This window comes from Poeciliopsis prolifica, unplaced genomic scaffold, assembly GCF_027474105.1.
Source record: "Poeciliopsis prolifica strain line A6 unplaced genomic scaffold, Auburn_PproV2 SCAFFOLD259, whole genome shotgun sequence".
In the NCBI taxonomy this organism is placed as follows: Eukaryota; Metazoa; Chordata; class Actinopteri; order Cyprinodontiformes; family Poeciliidae; genus Poeciliopsis; species Poeciliopsis prolifica.
In genome coordinates, this window is record NW_026562634.1 from 44,926 (window position 1) to 72,584 (window position 27,659).

The window sequence follows — 27,659 nt, forward strand, 5'->3', positions numbered from 1 at the left end:
ATGTTACAGCAATAGAGTCTCTGCCACAGATATATTTTAGACGTTTGAATTTAAATGATGGCTGACTTACAACACTTGCTCTTAAACTTGTGGAGGAAATAGTCTATCATCTGCTCTTTGACTCATGTAACAGCCAATTAAAATATTGATAAACTGTGCTTTATATGATCACTGGTTAAACTTTAATCAGACATTGTTCCATTAACCCACATTCTCATGAATACATTGTCAAAAAGTCTAAGGTCTTATGGGTATGCGATGTTGACCATTTACTGATTTGTTGGTTATAAAAGTCACAGAAAGACCAGAGATTGACATCAGATCACAACAGCAGAACTCATCGGATCTCTTCCTGACAGTCATCACATTTTTCATCCCTATCTCTGCGGCACAACTAAGAACATGAAGGTGAGTTTACAGCTATTGTTGTTTTGCATTGGTTATGGTGAACCTAAGACATATTGACACCACTCAAAGGATCCCATATCAAATATTTGCCAATTTTTTTCTGGTAAGTTTTTCTTATTTAATTCACTGCATTATCTTCATTGATTTATTTTTGACTTGAAGTTTTTACCCACCTCCCCCACAAGTGAATCTACATTTTGCATGATATAAATTTTGAAACAAAACTTTAACCTTCTCATAAACAAAGTGCTTTCATAGCATTTCTAGTAAAAGATGGAATCTGTTCTTCTGCAGCTGCTGTCAGCTCTACTGCTCTTCCTGATTCCTCTATGGGCCAGCTGTGCGCCTCTTGTCCTTCCTCTGGACTGCAGTGACATCTATAACCATGATAACAGCAAACCCAGCGGAGTTTACACTATCTATCCTATTGGGGCCACTTCAGCTGTCCAGGTAGAGTAAAAAAAATATTAGAAGACATTTAAATATTTCATAACTTTCAACTTTTTCAGTAGAAGGAAAAAGACAACTTGAAAATGTACACAAAAAAGACACACGGAACAGAATTATCTATCTCTCCTATCACAATCTCCAAAAAATCCTAAATCACAATTTGATTTGAAGCTCAGGCTGCTCAAACCTAGATATAATACATCAGTGTAAATCACAGCTGGAAACAGATGTATCTTTGACTTGTGACTTAATGAGTCCCGTTGTTATGTTAACTATTGGATCAACTCCATTGTTTAATGAGTTGTATGAAATAATTCTGAGAGAATTAGCCATATAAAGGCACCTTTAATGATATTACAATATATTACGTATCAGTAACGTAAGTTCAAGTTTATTTGTGTAGCACATTTGAGCAGCCAGGCGGATCAACTGCTTTACATTATAAAAACACAAAATTACCAAGCTTTAAAGAAAACACCACAGACTCGGCAATTTAACAAGCATTATGTTTTAATGAGTGCCATCAACCAAGAAAATCAGAACCAAATAAGATGGAATGTTATGGTCATGTCTTTGATTTTCACATTATTCTTCAAAGCAATGAGCTGAAGTAAATCTTAGGATTTTCTTTCTGAATCAGTTCAACAGAGATGCAGGTCTGAGCACCTTCCTGTTTGTTTCTGCAGGTTTTCTGCGACATGGACTCTTTGGGAGGACGGTGGACAGTGAGTGTCTGAACTCTTCAGTTTCTTATCATCTTCAGACAGATTGAACTTCATTGATACGATCAGTCGCTCTGCATTGAGCTTTGTTATGAACAATCATTATCAGTTCAATATTAGAGTCAAGAACATAATTTTCAGCTGTTTTGTGTGTGTGTGTTTTTAGGCGTTCCAGAGGAGGATGGATGGCTCCGTGAACTTCTACAGGCCTTGGGCTCATTACAAGGAAGGCTTTGGGAATGCTGTTGGAGAGTACTGGCTTGGTGAGACCTGAAACTGAAACAGCCATCAAGTTTAAGAAGAACCAATTATCCATTAAAATATTGTATTTCTTAGGTTTGGAAAAGCTGTTCCACTTAAGTCTCAGGAAAAAGTATGAACTGCTGGTCGACATGGAGGATTTTGGAGGAAATAAGGTGTATGCTCGTTACTCCTCTTTCTCTGTTGGTCCAGAATCTTATGGATATATTCTGCATGTATCTGGATTCAGTGATGGAGGTGCAGGTGAGTAAGTGTTTGAGACATAAGCTCGTTTATATTTTCTCTGATAAACACTAAATAATTGGGCATAATTGTAGCAACTATACATGGCTTACATTTTGTTTCACATATAAAAACTTTACAAAATGAAAGGTAATTCTACTTTGTAGAATTACCTTTCATTTTGTAAGTCTACAGACCGAGTTGATTAAATATTCCTCCTCTCAAAATAGCTCACAAGGCATTCTCTTTGCTACTCTTCCATAAAGGCAAAATTTGTGTAGTGCAACATAAATAGTTGTTTTATCAACAGATTCTCTTCTCTGAAGCTCCTCAATTTAGCCTCACCTCAGTTTTGTCCCTGACCTGTCTGCCATACTCCTTGGTCTTTATGATGGGTTTTGCTGTGTGTGATTTTCTCACTATGCTAGTTATCACATCTCTGAGGTGATCACCACATAAATGGAGCTGCTAGGTGAGCAGCTGCATTTATACTGATATTAAATGTTAAACGGCATTAATTTACATTAAATTACCAATAGAATTTACTCTAACTATTGACTTCTGAAGGCAGTTGTTGCATTTAGTTTCAATTTAAGACATAAAACTAAAGGAGAGTGAAAACAAACAGAGTTGTTTCTGTATAACATCTGAAGTGAAATGTTTCTAACTGTGGGCTAATTTCATCTTTGTTCCTGCAGGAGACTCTCTAACACATCATAATGGATTCAAATTTTCCACCTTTGACAAGGATCAGGATGTTGATGACGCAAATTGTGCCAGATTATACCTCGGGGGGTTTTGGTACAAATACTGTCATCTGAGCAATCCCAATGGGGTTTATCGCTGGGGTGCTGATAGTACTATCTTTGCTGTTGGAGTGGAGTGGTCCACGTGGAAAGGCAACAACTATTCATTGAAAGCCATCAGCTTTAAGATTCGTCCTGTTCAGTAAAATGACAGCATAAGATTAAATATCACCTTATGTTTTTACTGAAGGCCACGGGTCAGAAAATTAATTTCTGAGCTTCAGTCAGAAATTAATTTCAATATAAATTTGAATTTTCACTTCACATGTCTTTAGCTTCTTCCACTACTCTAAATTTAGGTTGTTACATTATCAGAACATTTCCTTTCACTTTGCAGTCTTTGATTCTTCCTAATTTCAACCAATCTAGACAGTTAAATTACACCACATTATCCTTGGCTTTTCAGTTTTGTGCATTTTAATTCTTTTCTTCTTTATTATATAGATTTCTCTGTTATCTGTTGTTGTGGAAGTTACCCAACAATACATTGCTTGTATTCCTTAAAATGTGCTATTGGTAAATTAAAAATAGTATTTCATCTGCTGTGCTTGCACTGTGTGTTTGTGTTGAATACTTTTTAATTAATTGAAATAGTCGCAAATTCCAGTTAAAGTTAGAAGCTATTAAAACTCAATTTTACACTTCTATTTGCTGTGTTTTTTATGGGTTAAAACAAAACATATGCTCATTGAACACAATAATGGATGAGCAATAATCTGTTGAGAGTTGACATTTGGGGATGATGAGAGTTCATGTCTTTTCTGTGGATATATCAGAAGTCACATGATTTCAGGTGAAGTCATGTTTCTTCTGGATGCTCATTGCTGCTGGACAATGAGATTTCTGTTATATTCAGGAGAACATTTTTAATACACTGAATTAATCACAATCAGTGTCATAATGCTAATAATCAGTTCATGTGTGTTGCACTTATAAAAACTACGGAAGTTGACCAAACTGTTTTACATTTCAGCCAAATCCAAACACAACGTTTGCGAAGATTAGGTGGCTGAGTCGTTGGCTGATCAAAACTTCAAGCCCATTTATTTGGGTCCAGATACTTTCTGGAATCTGTAATATCAGACAAAAAAAATCAACATTGAATGTTGTAGAAGCATAAGCAACAGCTTATTCAGTTTTTTTCACTGGATCACTAAATCATGTTGCTTAATATAATTAGATTTCATTTGTTTTATAGCTATGAGTAAAACCACAAAAAAGAGAAAAACACAAAACAAAATTAAAGGTTCACTTACATCTTTTTTTAAACATAAAAGCGTATTGTTCCTTGTAGCCTAAAGAAACAGATTGATTTAATATTCCACCCACGATTAAGGTCTGACAAACTGACAGAGAATAAAGTCAGCCAGCTTCTACCTCTTCCAAAACATGATCAGGTTGTGAAAGTTATCATACAGTGATCTTTAACAGAAACACGAGTTGTGGCTTGTAAATATGGAAAAGAAAGTTTAAAAAACAGCAGTTCACTTGCAGTCAAATCAAAAAGTTGCACATCTACTGCCCTCTGCTGGTGGAACATTCATTAAAACTGTAGATCAGTGCAGTGTATAAACACGTTTTCTAAGGGTCTTTAAATGTGTATGCATGCAATTTTAAATCAATGTTATAAAGTAGACCAGAGTGTCTGCAAATTTAGTGCGAGGAAACTCAAAACCTATTGTAAGGGAAAATAAGATTTACTGTAAACTTATTGGAGAAAGGTCACGAGGTTGATATCACAGACAAAATTGTATACATTTTTGCAAATATTTTATTTATTTTTTTTTATTTTTAAACCTCAAAATAGAAATAGAGATAATGGTTCTTCAAAAATAACAACAAATTTCCCAGATCTGATATTTTTCTTGATGTTGTTCCTTTCAATGATGGCATCGTTAATTTGAAAAAGTAACTAATCGGATTACTTATTTCTCCTTGAAAAAGTAACTTAGTTAGATTACTGACTACTTGATTTGGAAGGTAACTAAGTTACATTTTGAGTTAAGCCATTCTTTTTAGACAATACATACTTTCAGTGCAAATCCAGCCCTTATTTCTGGTGTTTCAGCTAAATATGGAGTTGTGACGTAAACAATATACATATTTCACACCGAATGTATCCTTTTATTGTGAAGGAGAGAAAGTGATGTGAGAAGACACCAACGGTTTTACTTCATTCAAATTTTGGATTTGATTGGAAGACATTGAGAATGAAACAGGACTCTAAGTATATTTTCATCTTTTTCTGCTGACTTCCACAGAGCCAGATTTTGATAGCATCTTTATTAGCAGTACAATTGGTTCTATCTGAAGCTAACTATCAGATCTAAGAGCGGTTTGAAGCTCAGCCGTTGACCTTTGAAGTGCGAACCTGCAGATTGTGTGGAACAACCTTCAAGAAGTAGATAACAGCTGCAGCGTTCAGGGCTGGGAGACATTCTGAACTGTAGAACGCTGCTCAGGTCAATAAACAATCACAAACTTTCTCCACTTTCTCCAGGTTTCTCCGGACCTTCTCAATCTAAAGGTGGGTCAAAACTACCTGTGTTCCTGTATATTTTCTTTTACTTTCTTCCTCATCGTCAGTAAATCTGTCTGTACTTCCCAGAAAACTTCAGGTCCAGGGTGTCAGACTGATTTTAGATTAGATTTAGTGTTCAGAAGAAAGGTTGAATAAGACGAAATAAATCTGATGCAAGGTTTCACAGAGACCTTCACTTTTCCCAACTGATATTTTCTGACAAAAAAAAATGTTTTTTGATTTCACCTTTTCCTCGTGTTTTGCAACAATTAGAGATAATTGTTTTTATTGAGTTTCTTGACGTGCGACAAGTGTTTAGGCAAACTTTGTAGAAATTTATGTTAATTGCTTTATTTTTAAGTCCAACTACTCTTCTTTACCAGATGCAGCAGTTGACACACAGCAGTAAATATTTCCCTGGAAATATTTACCTTTTTCAGTGTTTTTGTAATATGACATCCCTACAGACTGCAGCACATTCTGATAGCTAAATGTGAAATGAAACATGAATGAAATGATGATTTGTTTTCTTCTGCACAGACAGGCAGCATGGCAGCCAGGAGGTGTTCAGCTCTTCAGGTGACGCTGATCGTTCTGCTCGTGGTCATGACAGCCGTCTGTGTGGCACTGATAGTAGTGCTGACAACTGGTAAAAAAGACAAAGGTAAATAAATACACATGAAGATGAAAAAATTATAAACTGTGTCCAGTTCACTAAAAAAAAAACTAGACATTCAGGGAATTCAACTGTCATGTTATGAGATTTTTTTTTGACCCGATGTAGAAACACACAGATATTACATCAAGAAAACAAAGAAAAACTAATCAATTTAACGGATTTAACAGCCAATATTTACATTTGGCTAAAAAATAATAACACAGATAAATACATTTTCTCACTGGTTGTTCTCTACTGGATGTTTTCGTATTTTGTATTGGTTGATTTTGAAAATTTAAACCTGATGAATAGTATGAACATTTATCTCCAGAGTTGAATCTAACCATAAGCAAGACAAGAGTCTTTTCATCTCAGTCAGAATCTCTGTCCTCCAGCCCCAGGGCCTCAGGACACAACTTACCTGATTGGAGTAGGCCGATCTGACTGCACCGGACCGCCAGCTGAAATCCCTCTGGTCAGTATTAAACCATACCAAATATTTGAAGGAGTTCTCTATGAAAATTTTTGCTCACATTAGTTTACGAATGTTTGGAAGGAGAGCTTCAGAGCTGTACAAAAACCACTCGTCCGTCTCTTTATTTACAAAATAACATTTGCCTTTTAATCTCCATGTTTGGTTCTATTTACTTTAAGGGAACATTAAGTTCAGCTTAGCAGAAAGCACATGCTGCCAGCAAGTGTTAGGAAAACTGAAAGTTTTGTAGTGTTTATTGGGAATAATTAGAAATTTGAAGGTAATTGCATCTGTAAGATCACTGTCATCTAACAATCAGCATACTTGCCAGTGTTTTGGTTCTCCATTTGCTGCTGAAACAACTCTGATGAGGTATAAACTGAAGGTGTGCTGCCTCTTCTCAAGGGGAATCTTGTTTCCATGTGTTCTTCAGGATCCTGGACACAAGCACCTTCTCATCATTGGTTGTTTCAGCAGTGGACAGTAGTTAGCAAGCCCTGGAGTGACTATTTTCCAATTAGGCAACCCAGTAGGTGACTCACTGTGATGCACTATATGTTAAAAATGAGCAGCCCTATGTTGTCATATTTGCTATAATTCAAAATTAGGGTTATTTACGTGAACACTTCAAACAGATTCAGGATAGGGTTTGGGTTCGTTCTGGTAATACTGCTTTTTGAGGCGTCCATTGGGGCCTGTGTCAGCCATAGCATAAAAAGCTATGCCAGATAAAATTGCCTATCAATTACCTGGGGGTGTATTCAATAAAATCAAACTGAATACACCCCCAGCCCAGTATTACAAGTCTGCTTACATCAAAATCAACCCATGCCAGATTAACCTTTACTTGTTAATTTGTGTGTTTTGCTTTTGGAATCTGTTTATCACAAGGATTCAGATACCTTTTAATATTATAAAGACATTGTTTCAATAGTTGCTGTTGAGAAATACCACTTTGGAGATATAAATTCATATTTTTTGTCTAATTGGGTTATAGATTCTAGTAAAAAAAAAAGCAATTGGTACTGCATATGTCTCTGTGACAGACATTGTAGTAAAAGAGAACCTAACGTTTCTAATCATTGCTGGTTTTCTGGTGAGTTTTCTGCTTGGTTTCAACACAACATTGGAAATTTCGTCTTCACAGTGGAATCTTTTATGGTTTCTGTGTATGTAATAAGTCCATAAAAATAATTATTTACTGGCACTTTGAAATTATAACAGAATTCAAATGTTGCACTGATAATGACATGCTCATTCTCAGATATGCTAAAGGATAAGGGCAAAGTCCTAAAAGTTAATCTCTAAACATCCTGAAATTTTTGGTCCAATCCCAGGCACCACCAGCGCTAACAAAACAGAAAATCAGATACAGACGATAACAGCAGAGCCTGTCTGAGGTCGCAATTTCACTCAGGGTTAATTACACTGGGTCATTGGTTGTTTACTTCTTATCTGTTAGTTATCAGCAGATTATCACTGAAAAAATCCTTTGACTCTAACAGTGTTTGAATGGTCCTCACATCTGAAGCAGGCCAACAACATCATAAGAAGGAAAGTCTGTAGGAGACAGGACGCCCCTTCACCTGACTGGGCGTGTTAGACTGATATCCTTTATGATGACTCATCAGAAATCTTGCTGAGTTACCAGAAAACAGCAAGAAGATGTTGCTGGTAGGCCTCTCAGCAGGTGGCCTGGTCTAATCTGAACGGGGATGACTAATTTTTCCATACATTCTTCAAGATAGCTGAATGTCTTGTAGTTGAGGCCAATTTATTCTCAAGACACCATATCAGGAGCCTGAGACAGATTCAGAACTCTCCATACAGACCATTGAAACGAAAATCTTGAAGTCAAATTTCTTGCTTGGCAAAATCTTTGTATCCTCTATTCAGAGTCAGATAAGTTTGACAATAGCAGGTGAACTGTCCAAAACATTTATGTTTCTATAGAAATGGGAAAACCATATAGCTGAATGTTTACCAGTTATTCAATGCCACCCTTCACACTGTGCCAGAGAACATGGACTGAGCTTAAAGCTCATCTTTACGTGCACAAGCATTGATCCCCACTGCCCACAGTTCTAAATGCTAAAATCATCCTTCTAACATGATGATAAGAATGCTGTCCTCCTCACAAAACATGTTTTTTCTGTGTATTTCAGATGGGTTATGCAAACCCTCAACAAACTGCTGCAGGGATACACACACGCCTGTACAGTCGAGCCTTCATCATCGATGACGGGAGTCGAAGAGTCGTGTTCGTCACTGCTGATGTGGGGATGATTTCTCAGAGGCTGCGGCTGGAGGTGAACACACACACACGTACACACACACACACACACACACACACACACACATCTGTACCGAGGAATGATGGACAAAATGCCTTGTACAGATTGTGTTGTTATTGTCCCCATATTGCACATACTGTTGTTTCCTACATACTTTATGTTTTCTTAAAAATACCTCTTCTCCTGCTGGAACACAACAGTTTTCCACAGGGAAATAACAAATGACCTGCTTTATTCTGCTCCACACACATTCATAGACAAATAAACAACTAAGAAATTACCTGATTGCAAGCAAAAAGAAGGAAGTGAGTGGGTTAGGTTTGTACTTCTTACCTGCGTAATCATATAATGAAGGCTTACAATGCTGCTTTTACTGTCCAGATTGTTTAGAATTCACAACCTGGTTGATGTCAGGATTATAATTATTGTACAAATGTCTCTGTTTTCAGGTTCTTCAGGCACTGAAGGACAAGTACGGAGACTTGTACAGACATGACAACGTAGTTCTGAGTGGGACACACACCCACTGCGGACCAGCAGGATATTTCCAGTACACACTTTTTATGCTCACCAGTAAGGGGTACATCAAGGCAGCCGTGGAGCCTCTGGTCAACGGCATCGTTAAGGTTCGTGTGGACCAGAGAGGTCTGGTTCCTGTCTGACTCCAGTTTGGGTTTCCCAAGCAACCTGCATGTTACCTAAAATATTGAATTTCATTTTTTTTTTCTGGAAAAACAACATCATCTGTAACATCTTCATAGTTATTTAACCCTCCTTATTAGGTTAGTCTTATTTTTTTCGTCAAGTTCACATTTGAATTGCTCCAGCAGAAAATTCCATCTGAGTTGTGAACACTGTAGGTCTGATTCAGGACTGTTAGATTTCAAGTTTCTGTATGCAGTTGCAATTAAAAAAATGTTTTATAAGGGCTTGTCCTCGGGTCATGTCAACCCGAGGGCAACAGGAGGGGGGGGAAATTTGAAAAGATATCAGTTTTACGGAGATCAGTGATGCCATTCCATACTGTTTGCCTGTCCAGCTGTGATTTCCTTAGTCTTCCGGTCAGTCTGACCTGAGGCCTGGGTTTAGTTATTTTTATTTCTTTTGCAAAGTTCACATTTGAATTGCTTGAGCCTAAACTTCCCCCTGAGTTGTGCACACCGTAGTTCTGATGCAGGACTGTTAGATTAAAGTTTCTGTATGCAGCTGCAATTGAAAAACATATTTTTTAAGGGCTTGTCCTCGGTCGACATGAGCCGAGGACAACAGGAGGGTTAACTAACTTCAATCTTATTTCAGAGCATAGACATAGCTCACAGTAACATGAAGCCAGGCAGGATTTACAGGAACAGAGGAGAGCTCGACGACAGCAGCCTGAACAGAAGTCCTCACTCCTACATGAACAACCCAAAAAAAGAAAGGAACAGGTATGAATGGATGCAAACAGTGAAAGAGGTGAAGATCCAGATTCCTTCCCTTTCTCACCTGGTTTTATATCTTTGTTCATCTTGTTTTATTATAATGACACTAGTTGACAGTGTTAATGGATTTAGCTTAAAGCTATTAACAGGTTTTTCCCTTACTTTTCACAATACTTTGACTTTTGAGTTTGTTCTACTTTGATGTTGAGCATTTTTTCCTCTACTTTCTCCAAACATTTTTGAGAAATGTTTTATTACTTTATTTTTATTCACATATCAAATTGACCATTAGGCGTTATATGTATTTCTAGTGTACAATAGATGAAATTATTAGATGAAACCCAGGAGATGTTGAACCTACAGAGCAAGAAAAATCTCATTCATCTCTGTTTATATCAATAAATAGCTGTGCCCAGATATCAGAGCAGATAAAATTTGATTTTTTTTTGTTTTTTTTCAATCAGACCTGCTTTAACCAGCTTTTTCAGCTGGTGAAACTTCTGAGGACACTATTAATGAATGCTAACTCTACTCTTCAGGTACAAGTCGAACACAGACAAAGAGGTGTTGGTGCTGAAGTTCACAGATCAGGATGGCGATGGGATTGGTATGATTAGGTAAAGATATGATTTTTTTTATTATTGTTTATAAGAGCAAATGAATAATTACGTTTACTTCTAAACAAATATCTTCAGTTGCTCCAATATTGTTTAAATTATTGATGAGTATATTAATTTTGGATTATCAACCAAGGTTACTACACTTTTTGTGCTTTGACAACAGCCTGAGCTGTTCCACGTCATTTTTGCATCACAGAAACTGAAGGGGACCTCATAAAATTTTAGTTTTTTTAGGATTTCTTTCTTTTAGAATCAAAAACAAATTAGTATCGAACTTGCATCTCTAAAACTATGTCAAATTTTCATATTCTCCACTACAATCATTAGCAAATAAACGTTGAGTGTCTACACCATGTTTCTAAACTTCATCTGTTTAAATTTGACTTCACTTTCCAATCAACCAGCTCCTGCAGAGTAAGAATGTAAAATATTTTTCTGTTAACATCTGTTTAGAAAAATATTGTAAAACAGTTTAAAGTTTAATATTTGCATACAGTTAATTAACCGTTAAAGGTCCTAATATGAAGCTCCTTTGTCCACAGCTGGTTTGCTGTGCATGCTGTCAGCATGAACTACACCAATCGCATGGTGAGCAGCGATAACATGGGTTATGCTTCCTACCTGCTGGAGGAGGACAAGAACCCTGGAGAGCTACCTGGACAGGTGCAGGACACATCCATTGCTTTGAATGTCCCTTACAAATTTATTTCAAAGACAAGCTCCCATTTGCATTGAATTGATATAAATTGCATTTATTTTTCTTTCCACTCATTGATTTTACTGATGAGTTGACTTGTATGTTTTTAGGGAGGTTTTGTGGCGGGTTTCTCCTCCAGTAACCTTGGCGACGTTACTCCAAACACCAGAGGACCTTATTGTGTGAACACTGGGCTTCCCTGTGACTATCTCAACAGTTCCTGCCCAGTTGGAGGGGTAAAAAAATGCACTCTATATAAGATTATACAGACTGCCACCTTTAAGAGCTGAGGACTAAGTGTGTCTCTTTCAGACTAAAATGTGTCAGGCATTCGGGCCAGGAATAGACATGTTTGACAGCACAAGGATCATTGGACACAACATCTACTTGAAGGCAAAGGTATATTATGTTCTTTGTGACAACAGAAGCTCAGATTAAAAGTGTTAATCAAAAATAGTTTCTCAACGGAGGAGTTCAGAGGACAACAGGGGGCGCTGGCGGACATTTTTACAAATTGGGGGTGCTGAGATTATGTCATACACCTCATATGCACAACAATACCAGTTTAGACTTTGAGCAACTTGCTAAAACTGTATTGTGTAACATTAAAACATGCTTGGCTGCAACTGTATCGATGGCAACTCTTCTCTTCAGTGTTTGTTGGCTTCTGATAGCTTCACCGCATCAGTTCAGCGCTTCACCGCATCAGTTCAGCGTTACACCGGCTGATGGCCTTGCTGTTATTCATTTATCTGGTGTCTGACTTTCAAATATTTTGTTTTATTGAAGATTTTTGTACATGTTTTGGCAATGCTGATCAAAGAATCTGGCGGTTAACAATAAAAAATCACTACGAGGGGCAAATCAGGTGAAACACATGATGATTAAGCGGAGCAGCAGGTGATTGACATGATGAGTGAAGATTACTGGTGGTTAATACAAACGATAAAATAAAACCAGCAACAAGAAAGAAACTAAAGAAGGCATAGCAATAAACCAAGAGATCATCATACTAATCAAATGACTGAAGCACAAAATGTAAGAATAAACTAAGAAATTAAATTAAATACAGAGGAATAAACCTGTATGGCAAGACCTTTTTAGCAATAATTAATACAGAGGACTGCATGGCGACAACAAACACACACTGTTTTCAGATAAAAGGTAAAATAATATTGTTGAGGTGCCATGGGTTTGTTGAGACCACATCTAGTACTAAGAAGAAATATATTTTACAGACAATAACAGTAAGAAGCTTATCACTTATTTATGTTTTAAATTTGGATTATATTTTATATATTTATTTCTCCAAAATTACTTTTCATATCAGTGTTGATGTCATGACGGTGTTCAGTGACTCCATGACACTTTCAGTTTGACTCATTAGGATTTAATTAAGAACCAGCTTTGTTGTGTGTAATATCTGTCCAGTAAAACTATTAATCTATAAATCAATAGACAGGAGTATATAAAGATATAATCCATGATCCTTTTATATGCCATTAAAAGGATCTGGAACTTTTACTTTTCCATTGAAAGCACAGCTTCACATAATAAATGCCATGTGGGTGAAATTTTATGGTGATACTCCGATGTCCCATTCTCCTGAAGGCAGCACAGCTCTGCACCACCAGAAACTGACAGAAACATTAAAGAGAAGAAGAGTTACGATTGACACTATTGCAGTTCTGTCTATGTTTTCATGTTGCAGATTACTGTTGTTTTGCAAACAGATCAAAGTTTAAACTTTGGCATTGTTTTATATCTTTGGTCATTTTGTTCAAGATTTAGCAACTAACATCAGAAAATGGCACAAAACAAGAATATTTTTTCCCACTCTGATAGGCTGCTGTTAGGCCCACTACTTTTAACTTGAATATCCATTAATTGCATTTTTCTTAGACACCTGTAAAAAAAAAAACATTTCTATTCAAGTTCTCTGGGTAATTATTTTTGATGTTAAATACAGAAACAAGCATAAAAATCAAAACATCAACAATAGTGACAGTAATGTTAATAATAAAATAATATTCAGTGCAAAGCAGCCTACAAATTATTTGATGGGGGCAGTGAGGGGGCTGGATAATGGATAGGAGGGTCACTGGCTCAAAAAGGGTTGAGAAACACAGACCTACAAAAATGGCTGACGGTGCACTGCTGCCCCCTGTAGGAATTGTATGCGAACGCAGTGGAAGAGGTCACAGGTCCAGTTCAGTTTGCTCATCAGTGGGTCAACATGACGGACGTCACCATCAAGATCAACGACACACACACGGTCAGGAAGCACACATAAAACATATTTAGAATGATCATAATTGTTAAAATAAAGTTTAGAACCTGAGGTATTTATTGAAAATGTATCATTTTTGTACGTGATTTAAAAAAAAAATACAATTCAACATCCTTTGCATTCAGATTTATTAAAATGTTGTTTGAATTTGACATATTTCTTGTTACAGAGACCTTTTCAAATCATCCATCACCGCAATGCTTAATTTCTGAAAGGATTTTTTGCAAATTTCTTCTACCTGTATTTTCAATTATGTTGACGATTTGTAGAGAGTGGCAGCAAGCAAATTGTGAGTTAAGATACATGTCATCATTAAATATGGTGTCTGGAGTGATAGGAAGTTTTATCAAATAAACTCTCAGTAAAATCTTGGTTTTTTTAGATTGTTGTGAGTATCTGAAAGTTGGGGAAAGCTTCTACGAGTTTAGTAATTCAAACTGGAATTTTTCCTACATTACCCCCGTATATATTTATGTCTGTGCTGGGTTTTCTTAGGTCAGCACATGCAAACCAGCACTGGGTCACAGTTTTGCAGCAGGAACGATAGACGGGGGAGGAGACTTGAATTTCACTCAAGGTGGCTTAATTGTCGTCTTGCTCTCATTCAAATGTCAGTACGAAACGTTGCCCTTTCCCTGACATAGCCTGTGACCCTCGCTTGTGTGTGAAGGTGCCGTGGAAGGAGACCCCTTTTGGGATGGGATCAGGGATGCTCTGGTGGGGCCACCATCCAATCAGACGAAGGAATGTCATCATCCCAAACCCATCCTCTTCAGCACAGGCGAGGTGAAACATAGCAGAACTCAGACGCTGATTTTTATTTTTCCAAAAGATGACCAGACAGAGTACAAATCAATACAAGACTGACATTTGTATTACTCTGTCATTTTCAACGTGCTGCTTATGTGAACGCTTGCTCTTCTGTCTACTTAAAGATCAAACATGTGATCATTGAAGCACACTTTGTTTTTGTGGCGTACAGATGAACTGGCCTCTGCCTTGGCATCCTCAGATTGTGGATGTTCAGATCATCACCGTCGGCTCCGTGGCCGTCATCGCCGTCCCTGGAGAAATGACGTAACCGCGTCGTACCTCAATTATCTGAAGCTGCCTGCTCACTAAGTTTACTGGTAGCACTGCTGCTTACATGCTCTTTATTTATGTGGTTGCTTCCACAGCACCATGTCAGGAAGGAGGCTACGAGAAGCGGTCAAAAAAGTGAGCACCGACATGGACACAAAAATTTGGCAGCGCGTCACGTGGCTTTACACGGAGGTCTTAACACATGTTGTTGTTTATCAGGAGCTGACGGCAGTGGACACCTTCAGGAACTCAGAGGTGGTGATTGCCGGACTTAGTAACGTCTACACTCACTACATAACCACGTATGAGGAGTACCAGGTATTTGTCAGATCAGTCGTCAAATGTGTCGTCTTAAAATCAGTCTACCAAGCAGACAAGACCAGAACAAAATGAGAATAATTCATAACAGAGGTGCTTAAATGAACCTAAATCAAGCATTTAAGACTCTAAGTCCAGTTACATGTTATGTGAAATTTCAATAAATTTAGTTATGATGAGAGACTTATTTTTTCTTTTTTTTTTTTCATGGCCTGATATTTGTCTCAAGTTACTTTCTGACATTATCCAACAAATTTCCACCCGTGTGTTGCAGGTGCAGCGGTATGAAGGAGCGTCCACCATCTATGGTCCACACACACTCACTGCTTACCTGCACAAGTACCGTGAACTAGCCAAAGCCATCGCCCAGGTGTGGTCAGGCAATGAATAAGTTTGCTGTGATTTAAAAAGAAGAAATAATAATAATAATTTTTAGTTAGGGTATTCTTCATCACCGGCTAGAAGTAAACGGTGATGAATATTGACATTTTAAGTGATTAATGTTACTGTTAGGAGGACAGTGTATTTTTTTAGACTAGGGTTAGGGTTGGTAAAGGGAAGAAGCAGAGGTCAAGATGACATTTGTGAATGCAAAAAAAAAAATCACCTCTCTGGATTCCATGTTAGGTTATCAGAAAAGCTGTGTGTGGGTTTTTTGAGTTTTTAAAAACTAACGTTTTGCAAAAGGTTGCTCTGACGTCTGGATTTTAAAAAATAATGAATAATTGAAAATCTCAGATGTTTGATGCTTCAACAACGAACTTATATGTATAAGTATAAATCAAATGCATAATTTGTGTTTTCAGGACAAAGTGTCAGAGCTGCCTGTTGGCCCTGAGCCTCCCTTCTTTACAAACAACCTCTTTAATTTAATGGCTGCAGCAGCGGTGGACAGGAAGCCTGAAAACAGCAGCTTCGGAGATGTTCTGGAGCAAGTTCTTCCCGCCTACAGGCAGGTAGGAGGCCCAACCTCACACCCGCTTTATTGTTTTCATAATGTCATGTAGATTTATTAAGCATTCATCAGACTTCCATTAATCACTGAATACTTTATTTTGGCACAAATTCTCCAACAATTCAAATATTTTTGTTTCATTTAACTTAATTTAATCAAAAGCGGAATAAATGGAACACTTCAAGATAACCTTTTACGTTATTCCTTGTATGCATATACTTAAATGCAGATATGTTTTTTATGTACATATCTAAAATACACTTTGTTTCCATCTCTTTTTTTAAGGGTGATGTCGTCTCAGTCACATTTGTAGCAGGAAATCCTCGACATTCAGGAGACATTGTAAGGAAAGAGGTTTTTTGTTGTTGTTTTTTTGCTGCAGTAGTCGGTAGATTTTACCTTTGAACGTCTGAGCATTTTACAGAATTGTTGTAAGATTCTGTTTTCATCCTCACTAACAACTTGTTTTCTTTGTTGCAGAGCGACAAGACATTTGTCACAGTGGAGATTTATGACAACAGAACAAAAATCTGGGAGGTTGTTTACAATGACGCGTCGTGGGAGACCAGGTTGGTTTACCTGCAAATTTCTTGATGGATAAAAATGAAAAATAAAAGCATTTCAACATTCTTAAATAATGGGATGAAAAAATACTTAGCAAAAACTTGCATCAGTGTAGTGTTGTGTGGCTTGTCAGTATTTTTTTTTTTTTTCATTTGTGACTTACCTGTACAATAGGAGGTATGTAAATGTTCTTTTTCGACAGTTTTGAGTTGGGACCTAGCAATTTCAATTTCAGGCCACAAACTGCAGGAGAAAACCTTTTTTTTTTTTTTGTAAATGTAACATATTTTCTTTAAACCTGAGACTAAAGTTCACTGTAATTTCTGCAGGTTTCATTGGTTAAAGGGTTCAAATCGACAGAACAATGCCACAGTTGAATGGTTCATCCCCTCCTCTGCTCCTACTGGCTCCTACAGGATCAGACACTTTGGACATTACAAAGAGCTAAATGGCCTGAGACCCGTCATCATGCCGTACGAAGGCTCGTCCGACGTCTTCTTGGTCAGGTCCAGCTACTATTACTCACATGACCAACCTGTCCACAACTCTTGATCCTTCCTCTGAACTCTCAGAAGTGTCCCATCAGGATCTCAGAAACATTTGTTTAGATTTAAGGAATGAGCCATTTTGAAAAATAATATTTCAAAATAATAAGTTATGAAATATAAATGAATTGCTTTGTGTATATTGGTGAGAATATTTTGTTTTCCTTGATTCTGCAGCGTTTCCATTGTGTCTCAGACCTATAATCTTGTGTTTTTTGAGAACAGTTTCTCTCTTTGTCTTTGTGGTCATCTTTGCAGGTGTTTCATCCTATTATTACAGTACTGTTGCACCCATATTTGATCTCTTTTATTTGTTAAAATCTCCCACTTACTGTATTTCCAACCCTCAACTAAACATTTAACTCAATTAAAAATGACAAACTCACATTTATAGCAAAAATATTTATTTTAAACTTGTCTGTATAGAAATGTCTCAGCCAGGCCAGGGTTATACATTACAGGAACAATAATAATCGTCACAGCAGCATGGATAAGGTCACTACAGCAACACTGACGTGCATTCGGCGGTTTCAGGAAGTCGGCGGACAACTAAACCTCGGTCAAGTAAAACACATTTCATCAGAGAGATCGGGTTACAGAAGACTACCAAGGTTTCTTTGTACATAACGGAACCCACAAGCTCGATTATGATTATTTTACACATGCTGTTCCTCAACAATGGAGTACATTTTTAGTTTTGAACATGTGATGTTTTTTTTTTTGTTTTTTTTTTCCTTTTAAGTCGGCTGCAATATGAATCATCATCACAAACTCTGAAAAAACGGATTTGTTCTCCAGGTTCACTCAGCATATAACTGTTTGGATCGACTGACGCACAGACGTTACTCATGTGACGTTCGACATTTGAGCCCTGCAGCCTCTGGAAGCCCTTTTTTTCTCTCTCTCTCTCTCTCGACATCTCGCACATTCACAGATATTTACAGATTATCTGTCGGCACTCTTATCCCTAACAACTGAAACTCTTATGCGTTGAAGATATGGAAAACTAAACGTCACCAGAGCAACTTAAACCCGTTTGCATATTGAGTTTTTGGGTGAAAATGATTTTTCCCTTTTTGAAAATTTAAAGTGCTTGGATGTATTAAAACATGCATCTCTGTTCATTCAGCAGTCGGATTAAACACTGAGCGATGGATGTCCTCCTGCACTTAAAGTGACTTCACAGGTAGATTGATGATGCTGGAGCAGAGGATCCCTCCATATTTTCTTCTCAAAACCATTCTGACCAACAGCAACAAACATATTTAAATATAAGTGAATAATTAAAAATAATTCTAATCTTTTGGTTCTACTTTATAATAGGAAGCAGCTCTTTCGGATTAAAAACAAATCATATTTTTTTCCCTAAACCGGAGCTAAAGCGTAACAGATTGTTCTCATGTTTGAGTCACAGCTTCATGTCAACATTGTTAATATCTCTGTGATTATTAAAGGCACAAATGCTAAAACATTTAAAAAAATATAAATGTAAAAACTATTGTGGCTTCAGTCAAATTATGTCTCCAGTCTGTTGGAATGCAAACTGAATTTTGACTATAAACATTGAATAACTGAAAGGTGCCACCTTATATGTTATTTACTGTCTTTAATTTTGAACCACAACTATTAAAAATATATATATTTAAGTTAACACTTTTTAAAATATTTTTCTTTTCATTATATCTGCTTTGAGAAACCTGCTTGCGGATCCACTTTATCCCTGGATGCTGTGATGCGTTTCATAGATTGTTGAAAACTTCATTCGATAACATTTCAGCATATAGACAAGCGGCCTCTGATTGAGCATATAGTGATTAAAAACACGTAGGAACATCAGCCTTTACATCTTAAATGGGATTTTTGAATTTGAATATCATCATCATGCCAGTACCTTCAGGATCGGCATTGAAATAAAATGAAATATTTGTCCGCCTTGTCAGATTCTTAGCTACAGACAGACGGTCACAGTGTTGGGGGCGAAAAATTAATATTTAGGATGGAATTCATTTGGTGATTTCAATGTTTTTAAATGAGTTAAGAGCACATAAGTTGTTGATCAGACTATTTTTATTGAGCATTCCTAAAATAACCAATATATGGCCAAGGTTTGTTGGATTAAATTTGTAACTGAAAAGATTGCTAAAAGTTGGCATGTTCAGACATGTTTGAGATTCAATCAAGTTTGTGATATTTGTTAAAATATACGAAGTATTTTTAAGCAGCTGCCATTATTGTGCTGGACGTAACTAATGTTTTAATCCTACAGCCAGGAATAATGTGGATCTGATAACCTTTCTTTTTTTTCTTTTTTTGTTTAAGTAAAAGTTGGTCGTCTTCATTTGGTAAAACAAAATGAAAGCATCTCAACCATCTGTGCAACTTTCTTCACCAATGAAAACAGACCCCTTTGTTTTTTATTTTAAAAAAGAATGAATGTCAGAGATTGAAGGAATGTTTGTTCACATTAAACTGGGCCGACCGGAGCAGAAGTCCGGGCGTTTTGACTGATCAGCTTCAGGGCAGTTTAAGAGGAAATAGAGGGAAAACCGGGAGCGGCTCACGCCGGAAACATCAAACACAAAGTCACACAGTTTCACACATACGAACACACACGGGCAACACTTCAACCACACTTTAGCCTCATGAAGAGAACCTTTTAAACACTTTATGAACATGTTTTCCATCGATCGTGGTCGCTTTGGACAAACCGTATAAACTACAAACACATATGGAAGTTTTGTTCAGATATCAGAAAATTACTGTGGGATAAATGACGCTCTAAATGGATTTTGCACTTGTGCAGTATATTGAACTGATGACATATTAGATTGAAGACCTGAAAACATGTTTGAAACACATCAGAAATGTGTGAGAAACATGTGGAAAAGGTGACGGAATCATTTCAGACATTGTGTCGAAATACTGCTATTCTGAAGATGATGTATGGCACTAATTTCTAACATTTGATAGTTTTATTTTTTTTCGTAGTTTACTTCTGTTGTTTGCCTTCAGGGGGTTTGGTTGACGTCCTGTTTACTGAGCAGAACCTCCAGCAGCCGCAGTTTGGCTTTGAGCTGTTTGTATTCCTGGTATTCCTCCTTTATCGGAGTGCGGTCCTCCTTCTGGCAGACTCTGTTGGGAAAACCAGCCACTTGGTAAGTTACGCCATGTATGGCTGCTCACTTATTTAAGAAAAATCCTGATCAAATCACTTTTTAATCTTTTTAATCATGTTTAAAATGTAAAATTCTGGCAATCTGCCGTTTTTACATTTATTTTTTTTGCACTTCCCACAAGGCTCACAATACCTCAGCTGAGCTAAAAGGGGGAACTCCATCATTGATCACTCATCACATAGACGTTTAAAGTTTGGAACACTTTTAAAACATTTAGATCGCATCCAGAAGTGAACAGAATCCTCAATATGTTGTTTTTTAAAGGGGATTCTTCCATGTTTCCTGCATTACAGAAGCTTTAGGACAAAAGTTTTGCCAATTTTCAAAACTTGTGACTAGTCAATACCAAAACATTACAAAGTCTAACAATTGCAAATGTGTATTTTCTCATGATTTAGAACGGGCACTGTGGGCTTACATACCGACCGGTCTGACGGTAAAACTCGTCCTCGAACTCCCTCAGAACTTTTCTCCTGATCTTCTTCTCAGCTCTGGTTTGCCGCAAACACTCCAGCAGCTGAGACCTTAATCAGCGTCAGGAGAGGAAGGTTAAAAGACATTCAGCTCTGTTGTAAAGTAAACCATGAAGAATGCAGATGCAGATGCAGCTGTAATTCGGTAAAAGCACACCTGGACGCTTCATGCAGGTTGGCCGTGATGAGAGCTCCGTGCTGACGGACGGCTTTCACCTCGTCTATTGGGGACACGAAGGCCGGGTCGCTGTCCCGGTCGCTGTCCTCCTCATTGGCAGCTGGCCACGTCACTCTGCAAGAAGGCGGCACTAGAACATCACTTACCACAGAGGAGGTCAGAGACTCTTCATCTGAGCCCTCCTCTTCCTCCTGAGGGACAGAAACAGAAAATGGATTACCGTACGCTCTCTCTTCCACGCACAAGTTCTTTGGTTTTATGTTTGTAATTTAGACATTGGATAAACTGATTTTCAGCTACATTAACCCACTGAGTTTAGTAAAAGCTGAAATATATTTTTTATTGAGAGTGCCACCAGAGAAAACAGAAAACAGAATCTGCTTCTGATTCAGATTTTTTCCTATTTGAGAAAGAAGCAAAACTGGTGAAGAACAATTTGCGTGTGTGTGTGTGTGTGTGTGTGTGTGTGTGTGTGTGTGTGTGTGTGTGTGTGTGTGTGTGTGTGTGTGTGTGTGTGTGTGTGTGTGTGTGTGTGTGTGTGTTTGCTTCTCACTATGGTAGTGATGGTGGGGCTGGCACACAGTAACCGTTTGATCATCTGGTACCGGTCGTAAAGAGGCTTCACCAGGTTCTTCTCCTGCTTCGTTCCCTGAAGGATAAAATGGAGATGATAAGCCTCTGAAACCCTTTATCTTGACATAAGCTTTTCAACAGCATTTCTACACAAACTAAAGGGTAAAAAAGTCTCATTAATCGGTTTGTCCCGTTCCAATTTTGATATCAATCCAATATAAGCCAAAAAAAACGAGTATCAGATTGTATTGGCATCTAAAATCTCCATAAAAAGCATTAGAAGCACTCCGCTCCGGTATTCCACTCCAGACTCAATGTTTAATTACAACCAATACATAGTTGTTGGCTATCGTTTACTATAGTACTTTGTAAAACCTTTTCTACCATTCCTTACAAAAAAATAACTAAAATAAGTATGTATCAATTGTGCTGATATCATATTGGATCAATATCGTTATCGCCAATACGCAAAAATGCAATATCGATATATCGAATATTGCTTTGTATCGGGACGCCCCTGCTCATTAAATGTCTGAGATGAAGGTAAAGTTTCCGTTGGAGTCTTACTGGTTGGCCGTGAACACTCTCAAAGTACAGCAGACATTTCTGCAGTGTGATCTTCTCCAGGACCATCTGTGCCTGCGTCATCTCCTGTACACCAATAGGAGCAGACAGGAAGTCGAAGCGGAGGTTAGGCTGAGCTCACGGAAGCAATTCAGACCCCGTCACAGTGAACACAAACCTTCATGTTGTCAGGGAGACCTAGAGACTGTCTCTTTTCTCTCAGCCGCCTGAATAGAGACTCCACAGTTTCCTCTAGAGATGGGTTTGTGGTCCGACGCCCCCTGCTGACCGGAACCCGATCTGCAGATTAAGAGAACCCAGATGAAAATATTTATATATTTATATGCATATATATCTTTAAAAAATGTTTTATGCAGCAGTTGAGTTATACCTTTTAAATATCTGATTACAAATTTTATTACTCTAATTAATTAATTTAGCTGTGTAAATACTGATACTTCAAACAATGAATGGATGAAATTGTATGGAACATTACCTGCATGTTTCGCTGGATTCTTGCTCCTTTGACTCAAACACCGACTGTCGAAGTCTCAACTCTGCAGAGGAGGCACAATTAAAACAGCAAAAAATACACTGAATAACATTTGCATTAACAATTGCATTGAACCGACTATTTATGGAATGTGTTGCAGAGAAAACGGAGGATATTATAGCAAGACCAATTAAATACCTATGTGGTTTGTTGTTTTTTATTAGTCTTTTTCAGATGTTCTAACTACAATAGATTAATTATAGTAACTGCGACAAATCTAAATTCAAATAATTCTTTTTTTTTTTTTTTGATAAACCGGTACAGAAATTGCAGATCTTTGTTGCAGTTTACCTTTAAGTTGTTTCCGAGCTTTTGCCAGCTCACTCATCACTCTGATCATCTCCGGGTTTGAATATTTATCATTGTGGGACGGCTGAAAAAACAAACACAAAACAGACGACAATTCAGATCAATTAAGAATTCAAAACCATTTAAAATAAATCATCACAACAAATATCCACAATACTAAACTTTACATATCAGTAGATGGTTGAAGTTTTTGTGGTTTTGGGAAGTTGTCCGGGTCGGCATTCAGAAGAGGGGCGTGAATGAGCACCAATATATTTTGTGGAATATATTCTGAATATCAAGACTGCGCGAGTGTCCGGAGTAGAAACAGTCTTTATTTTGTTTGCTTATGAAATGGTTTATCCTATGTTTAAGTACACGAAAAGAAAGAAACAAACACAGCTGGAAATCATGCGTTTTTCTGTTGTTCTACTCCACAGTGAAATATGAACAGATGCCATAAATAAAGCGAAAATAGGAAGAGAAAAAGAAGCCATAGTTGAAGGCTTTAAACTGATCAAGGTGACCGTTACCTCATCATGTGAGAGAGGAAGTGTAGATTTACCTTGTAGTTCATTTCCTGCTCAAACTGATCCTCAAACCTGCGAACCCTCTTCTTCAGGCTTTGAATGTGTCGAGTGAGGAAAGGGATGGACGATGGACACTCGTCCTCTGAGACCTCAGTCCTGTCCCCGAGACTCCTGCACCTATATAGAGGAAAGTAAGGTTCAGCTTCACTAGTTTTCATCTTTCTGCAGAACATAAACTACAAATCAGGGCCTCAGTGAAATTCAAACTAGATATTATGCCTCAGTTTCACTCATTTCTGTTGAGCATCAACGCTCCCGTAATCAGGGAGTCGATTCTGAAAAATGCCTGAATAATTTGGGAAGGCCAGCCTTTCTCTAGCAAAACACAGTCAAATTTGGTAATATGGAAAGAGAGTCTAGTGAGACATCAAACCTCAAACTGGGTCATGGACACACTTGAACCCCTGCCTCAAGCTTTGGTTCTAAAGATAAAGTAGGAAAATAATGGATGGATTACGTAAGATGCATTAAAAAGGCAGACACAAGGTCAAAATAAAATCGCCTCATCAGGACAAAAAGAAAAAAACAAGTCTCACTAGATTTTATTCAAAACACTCTGCTTCTTTTTATACATCTTGTGATAGTGTGTTGAAAGGAAAATCCTTTATGTCTTACAATGACCAATAGAAATTCATATTGTGCAACCAGTCGCACACTGTGTCTCTGCCTATCACTATGAATGAACATTCAAAAGAGCCTTAAATGGATAACTACTAACTACATTGTCCCATTAAAATGTTGATGCATATTGAGTTGTTAATGTTGTTGATTATTTGATGGCAAATAAAAGTTATCAAAATAAATTATCGCTGAAACTTTCTCCACCTTCAATGTGACCTATAACCCATTAAACTCAACTGAAAAACACAAAAGCACAAACAAAGTAGAAAATTAATTAACGTGGTTGCATCAGAATGCACACTTTCTAGTATTTGGGGAGCTGTCATCTTTCAGCACAAAGTATACCAACATGACATCGCATTCACCTGGAGCAAGAATGGTCCTGCCTGAGCCCAGACCAACAAATTAGATTACTACAAAACCAAATACAAAGGAATATAAATCTAAATGAGTTCAAATGGGATTCCTGAAGAAACAAAACAAAAGCTACGTCATGAAATCTATCACCAGATCAGTACTGTCACGTGAAAACCACCAGCTAATTCCCACATCTGGTCAAAACCCAGATTTCATTTATAACCAACAACACACTCATCTAGAGCTGCACAGGAGAAATAAAGCTCAAGAACACATAAAAGAATTTTATTCTTGATAAATCAAACATTCTGTCTCATCCAGATACAGCATCAACAAGTGCCAAAACTTAACACCAGGGCTTGCTGTTGAAGTCTAGTCCTATCACTCTTAAACCCAAACCTACATTGTACCTAAATCTGGACACATATTGTACAAGTCCAGAGAAAACCATCAACAACTGCACCAGTAAAAACATAAAAGAACAATTGGGCTCCAATTCTGGACTCAAAGAAGACTGGTAAAATCAGAGCCATTTTAGGACCAACACATCCCAGTTCCTAAATTGTCTGAAACATATCTACACTAAAATTAGATGGATGTCAAGTTCCAAAAGTCAAAACTCAAATTCTAAGACACATCCCAAGTCTGTGAGACTGTTAACTGAAACTATTTCAGAACAAACGACATCTAAATTCACAAACTAGCTCAAAATCAACTCCGTTATTACGTTTGACTGAGTCATACGTATGTTGGGTTGTGAGCCAACATGTCCAGAATCCAGAAGGCATCGATTCCACTAAATCAATGCCATCCAGCTCACCAGGAGCACCTCTCTTGAGTATTTTGAATTTGTTTTAAATGCTCAAGCACACCTGCCTGGGATTCAAATGACTTAATCCTTCCTTAATTTGTGCAGACACCTGCATCAAACTCTAGTCCTCCATGGACAGTTTCTAACGACATTTAGGTATGCCCTGGTTCAGCACACCTGAATCAAACAGACACATTTTCTTGTCCAAGAAATGAACAATATCCACCCTTGAGGACTGGAGTTTGATACCCGTATTTTTACCCAAGGTTAACATCTCAACACAACGCTTTGGATGCTCACAGCATGTACTGCTGGCTGCAGGGTGGTGATGGAGCTGTATCTGGGTCGGAGTTGAACCTCAGGCTGGGGCTGCAGCAGCGTGGGGAGGGGAGTGGGCTGGGGAGGCCTGCCAGCAGCTGGAGAAGAGCTCCGCCTCCTCCTCCTCCCCCCTCCGATCCATCTCCTCCTCCTCCAACCTCACCCCCAGGGCTGCTCCTCTGTGGGGAATGATGAGGACTGGGGGACAATGTCCCGTCGGAGACCAGGGGCTGCTGGCTGGGACGGATGGAAGCTAACGGCTGGTGTCTGGGGGGTTGTGAAGGTCTGGTCAGGACCGTCAGGAGCTCTGGTGAAAACAAACGACAAATTAATGGACATAATGGCCCATTTCTCATGCATATTTGATGGGATCACATCGGTTCTCCAACATTTTCAGCAATTAGCTAGTTGTAAAGATCTTCTTGCTACAGCAGCTGATCCTGCTTAGTCTCCGGTTCCACTTTAAATTCCCAGCAAATGCTAACAGAGAGCTGCCTCGGTGAAGCACGCAGTTTGAGAGAGTCGAGGAGCTGAAGGAGGTCAGTGTGCTTCACAGAGTTTTACTTCGGTGGCTATAAATAGCTGATCGCTGAAGGGAGGTGGGAGACTGAAAACACACGCACACACACACACCCACTCTGTGAGAGGCTAGGAGGAGCTGATTCATCAAAAACCCTGAGACAAAAACCTGAAAATACTTCAGAAGGAGCTTAAGAGGGACACCATCTGACCTGCACAGAGACAGACGGGTGAGGACAGACAGGTTGGGGCAGGAACAGAAAGACGAGGACAAGAAACAGACAGGTAGGGACAGAGACAGACAGGTAGGAATAGAGACAGACAGGTAGGAATAGAGACAGACAGGTAGGAATAGAGACAGACAGGTAGGAATAGAGACAGACAGGTATACCTGGTGGGTGGTTCTCATCTGTCGGGGCTCTGTGGCAGAGAGCTGTCGTCCTCCCGTCCTTCCCCCCCAACTCGATGGGGACGCAGGGGCTCTTCTGCTCCTTGCTGACCAGGGCAGAGGGGCTCTCCTCTGGGGACGTCCCCCGAGGACCCTCCTTCCACATCCAGAGCCTGGAGCTTAAGCAGGGAACTCTGCAGGCAGAAGCAAAACATGCCGACACACTGATAAACCAGGTCCTAAGAGGAGTATGTCCAACACGGTCAGCAGTGACTCTCGTCACCAAGATGGATCCAGATATTAGCCCGCTCGCTGTCCCTGGATGGCTACATGTTGAGGGGGCAGGAAGATGCTGATTGCTTCTTGGGGTACGATCATGTCCTCCAGGCGAAAGGATGACTCACTCAGGGTTTAACCCACGAATTAGCCTCATCCCTGTGGGTCAGCCAGATGTAAGGAGGTTAAATATAAATCCTTCTCTCACTCAGCGGTGTGGTCCAGGTTTTCAGTGAAATCCGGTTGCCGTGGATGATGCTCTCCTGATTCCTTCCTCCTGCGCTGGCAGTGAGTGCTCAGGAATTAGCCTGCTCCGATCAGACTCAGCTCAGCAGGACGGTTTTTTGAATTCTCAGCCTGTCGTCTTGCACGTTCACTGACGATGATGATGGTGGTGACGATGCAATGGTCTCCTCCCTTCCTCCTCCTCTCTCGCCCTCACTGTGTGCGCACCTCTCTCGTCTCCCCTCCCTCACCGGCTGGATTACTCATCCTCAGTCTTGAGAGGAAGAGGAGGGGGATGAGAGAAGGAGGATGGAGATGTTTGCCTCCGTCAGGACGAGTGTGCGGGGGACCGGCTCTATCTGATTGTGAGGTTTTTCCCGCATCAGAGAGGGAGGGCCCTGCTGCTGACATCATCATCTCATTCATAAACGGGCAAGAT

The 27,659-nt window shown here is 38.6% G+C and overlaps 3 protein-coding genes across 3 annotated transcripts; 2 read left to right on the forward strand and 1 right to left on the reverse strand.

The window, feature by feature from the left end:
* Positions 1–248: 248 nt before the first annotated feature.
* On the forward strand, positions 249–3,425 carry LOC129357575 (microfibril-associated glycoprotein 4-like). Its single transcript, XM_055026701.1, has 6 exons — positions 249–408; positions 703–858; positions 1,545–1,583; positions 1,747–1,843; positions 1,917–2,084; positions 2,762–3,425. The coding sequence occupies exons 1-6, from the start codon at positions 403–405 to the stop codon at positions 3,013–3,015; spliced, it is 720 nt and encodes a 239-aa protein (XP_054882676.1). The 5' UTR covers positions 249–402; the 3' UTR covers positions 3,016–3,425.
* A 1,865-nt stretch (positions 3,426–5,290) lies between these two features.
* LOC129357577 (neutral ceramidase-like) lies at positions 5,291–17,697 on the forward strand. Its single transcript, XM_055026702.1, has 21 exons — positions 5,291–5,396; positions 5,931–6,054; positions 6,444–6,523; positions 8,689–8,832; positions 9,267–9,443; positions 10,117–10,244; positions 10,778–10,855; positions 11,401–11,521; positions 11,666–11,791; positions 11,868–11,954; positions 13,726–13,830; positions 14,341–14,422; positions 14,516–14,631; positions 14,828–14,922; positions 15,024–15,063; positions 15,148–15,246; positions 15,521–15,616; positions 16,053–16,202; positions 16,487–16,543; positions 16,682–16,770; positions 17,095–17,697. Exons 2-21 carry the CDS (start codon positions 5,940–5,942, stop codon positions 17,315–17,317), a joined length of 2,208 nt encoding a protein of 735 aa, XP_054882677.1. The 5' UTR covers positions 5,291–5,396; positions 5,931–5,939; the 3' UTR covers positions 17,318–17,697.
* A 39-nt stretch (positions 17,698–17,736) lies between these two features.
* Positions 17,737–27,536, reverse strand: LOC129357578 (protein FAM13A-like). Its single transcript, XM_055026703.1, is given in 13 exon segments — positions 17,737–20,442; positions 20,909–21,010; positions 21,117–21,328; positions 21,691–21,786; positions 22,278–22,361; positions 22,453–22,537; positions 22,539–22,574; positions 22,771–22,831; positions 23,119–23,200; positions 23,681–23,822; positions 25,795–26,119; positions 26,723–26,859; positions 26,861–27,536. Coding segments are annotated over 13 exon segments (1,560 nt in total). The 5' UTR covers positions 26,935–27,536; the 3' UTR covers positions 17,737–20,318.
* Positions 27,537–27,659: the final 123 nt, after the last annotated feature.

Excerpts from the sequence above, each read along its gene's own strand:
- LOC129357575 (XM_055026701.1), top strand. Across the intron at positions 859-1,544 it reads GGGCCACTTCAGCTGTCCAG|GTTTTCTGCGACATGGACTC; the intron begins GTAGAGTAAAAA and ends TTGTTTCTGCAG. Across the intron at positions 1,844-1,916 it reads TGTTGGAGAGTACTGGCTTG|GTTTGGAAAAGCTGTTCCAC; the intron begins GTGAGACCTGAA and ends TGTATTTCTTAG.
- LOC129357577 (XM_055026702.1), top strand. The coding sequence starts at position 5,940 with ATGGCAGCCAGGAGGTGTTCAGCTCTTCAGGTGACGCTGATCGTTCTG. Across the intron at positions 8,833-9,266 it reads CTCAGAGGCTGCGGCTGGAG|GTTCTTCAGGCACTGAAGGA; the intron begins GTGAACACACAC and ends CTCTGTTTTCAG. Across the intron at positions 10,856-11,400 it reads GATGGGATTGGTATGATTAG|CTGGTTTGCTGTGCATGCTG; the intron begins GTAAAGATATGA and ends CTTTGTCCACAG.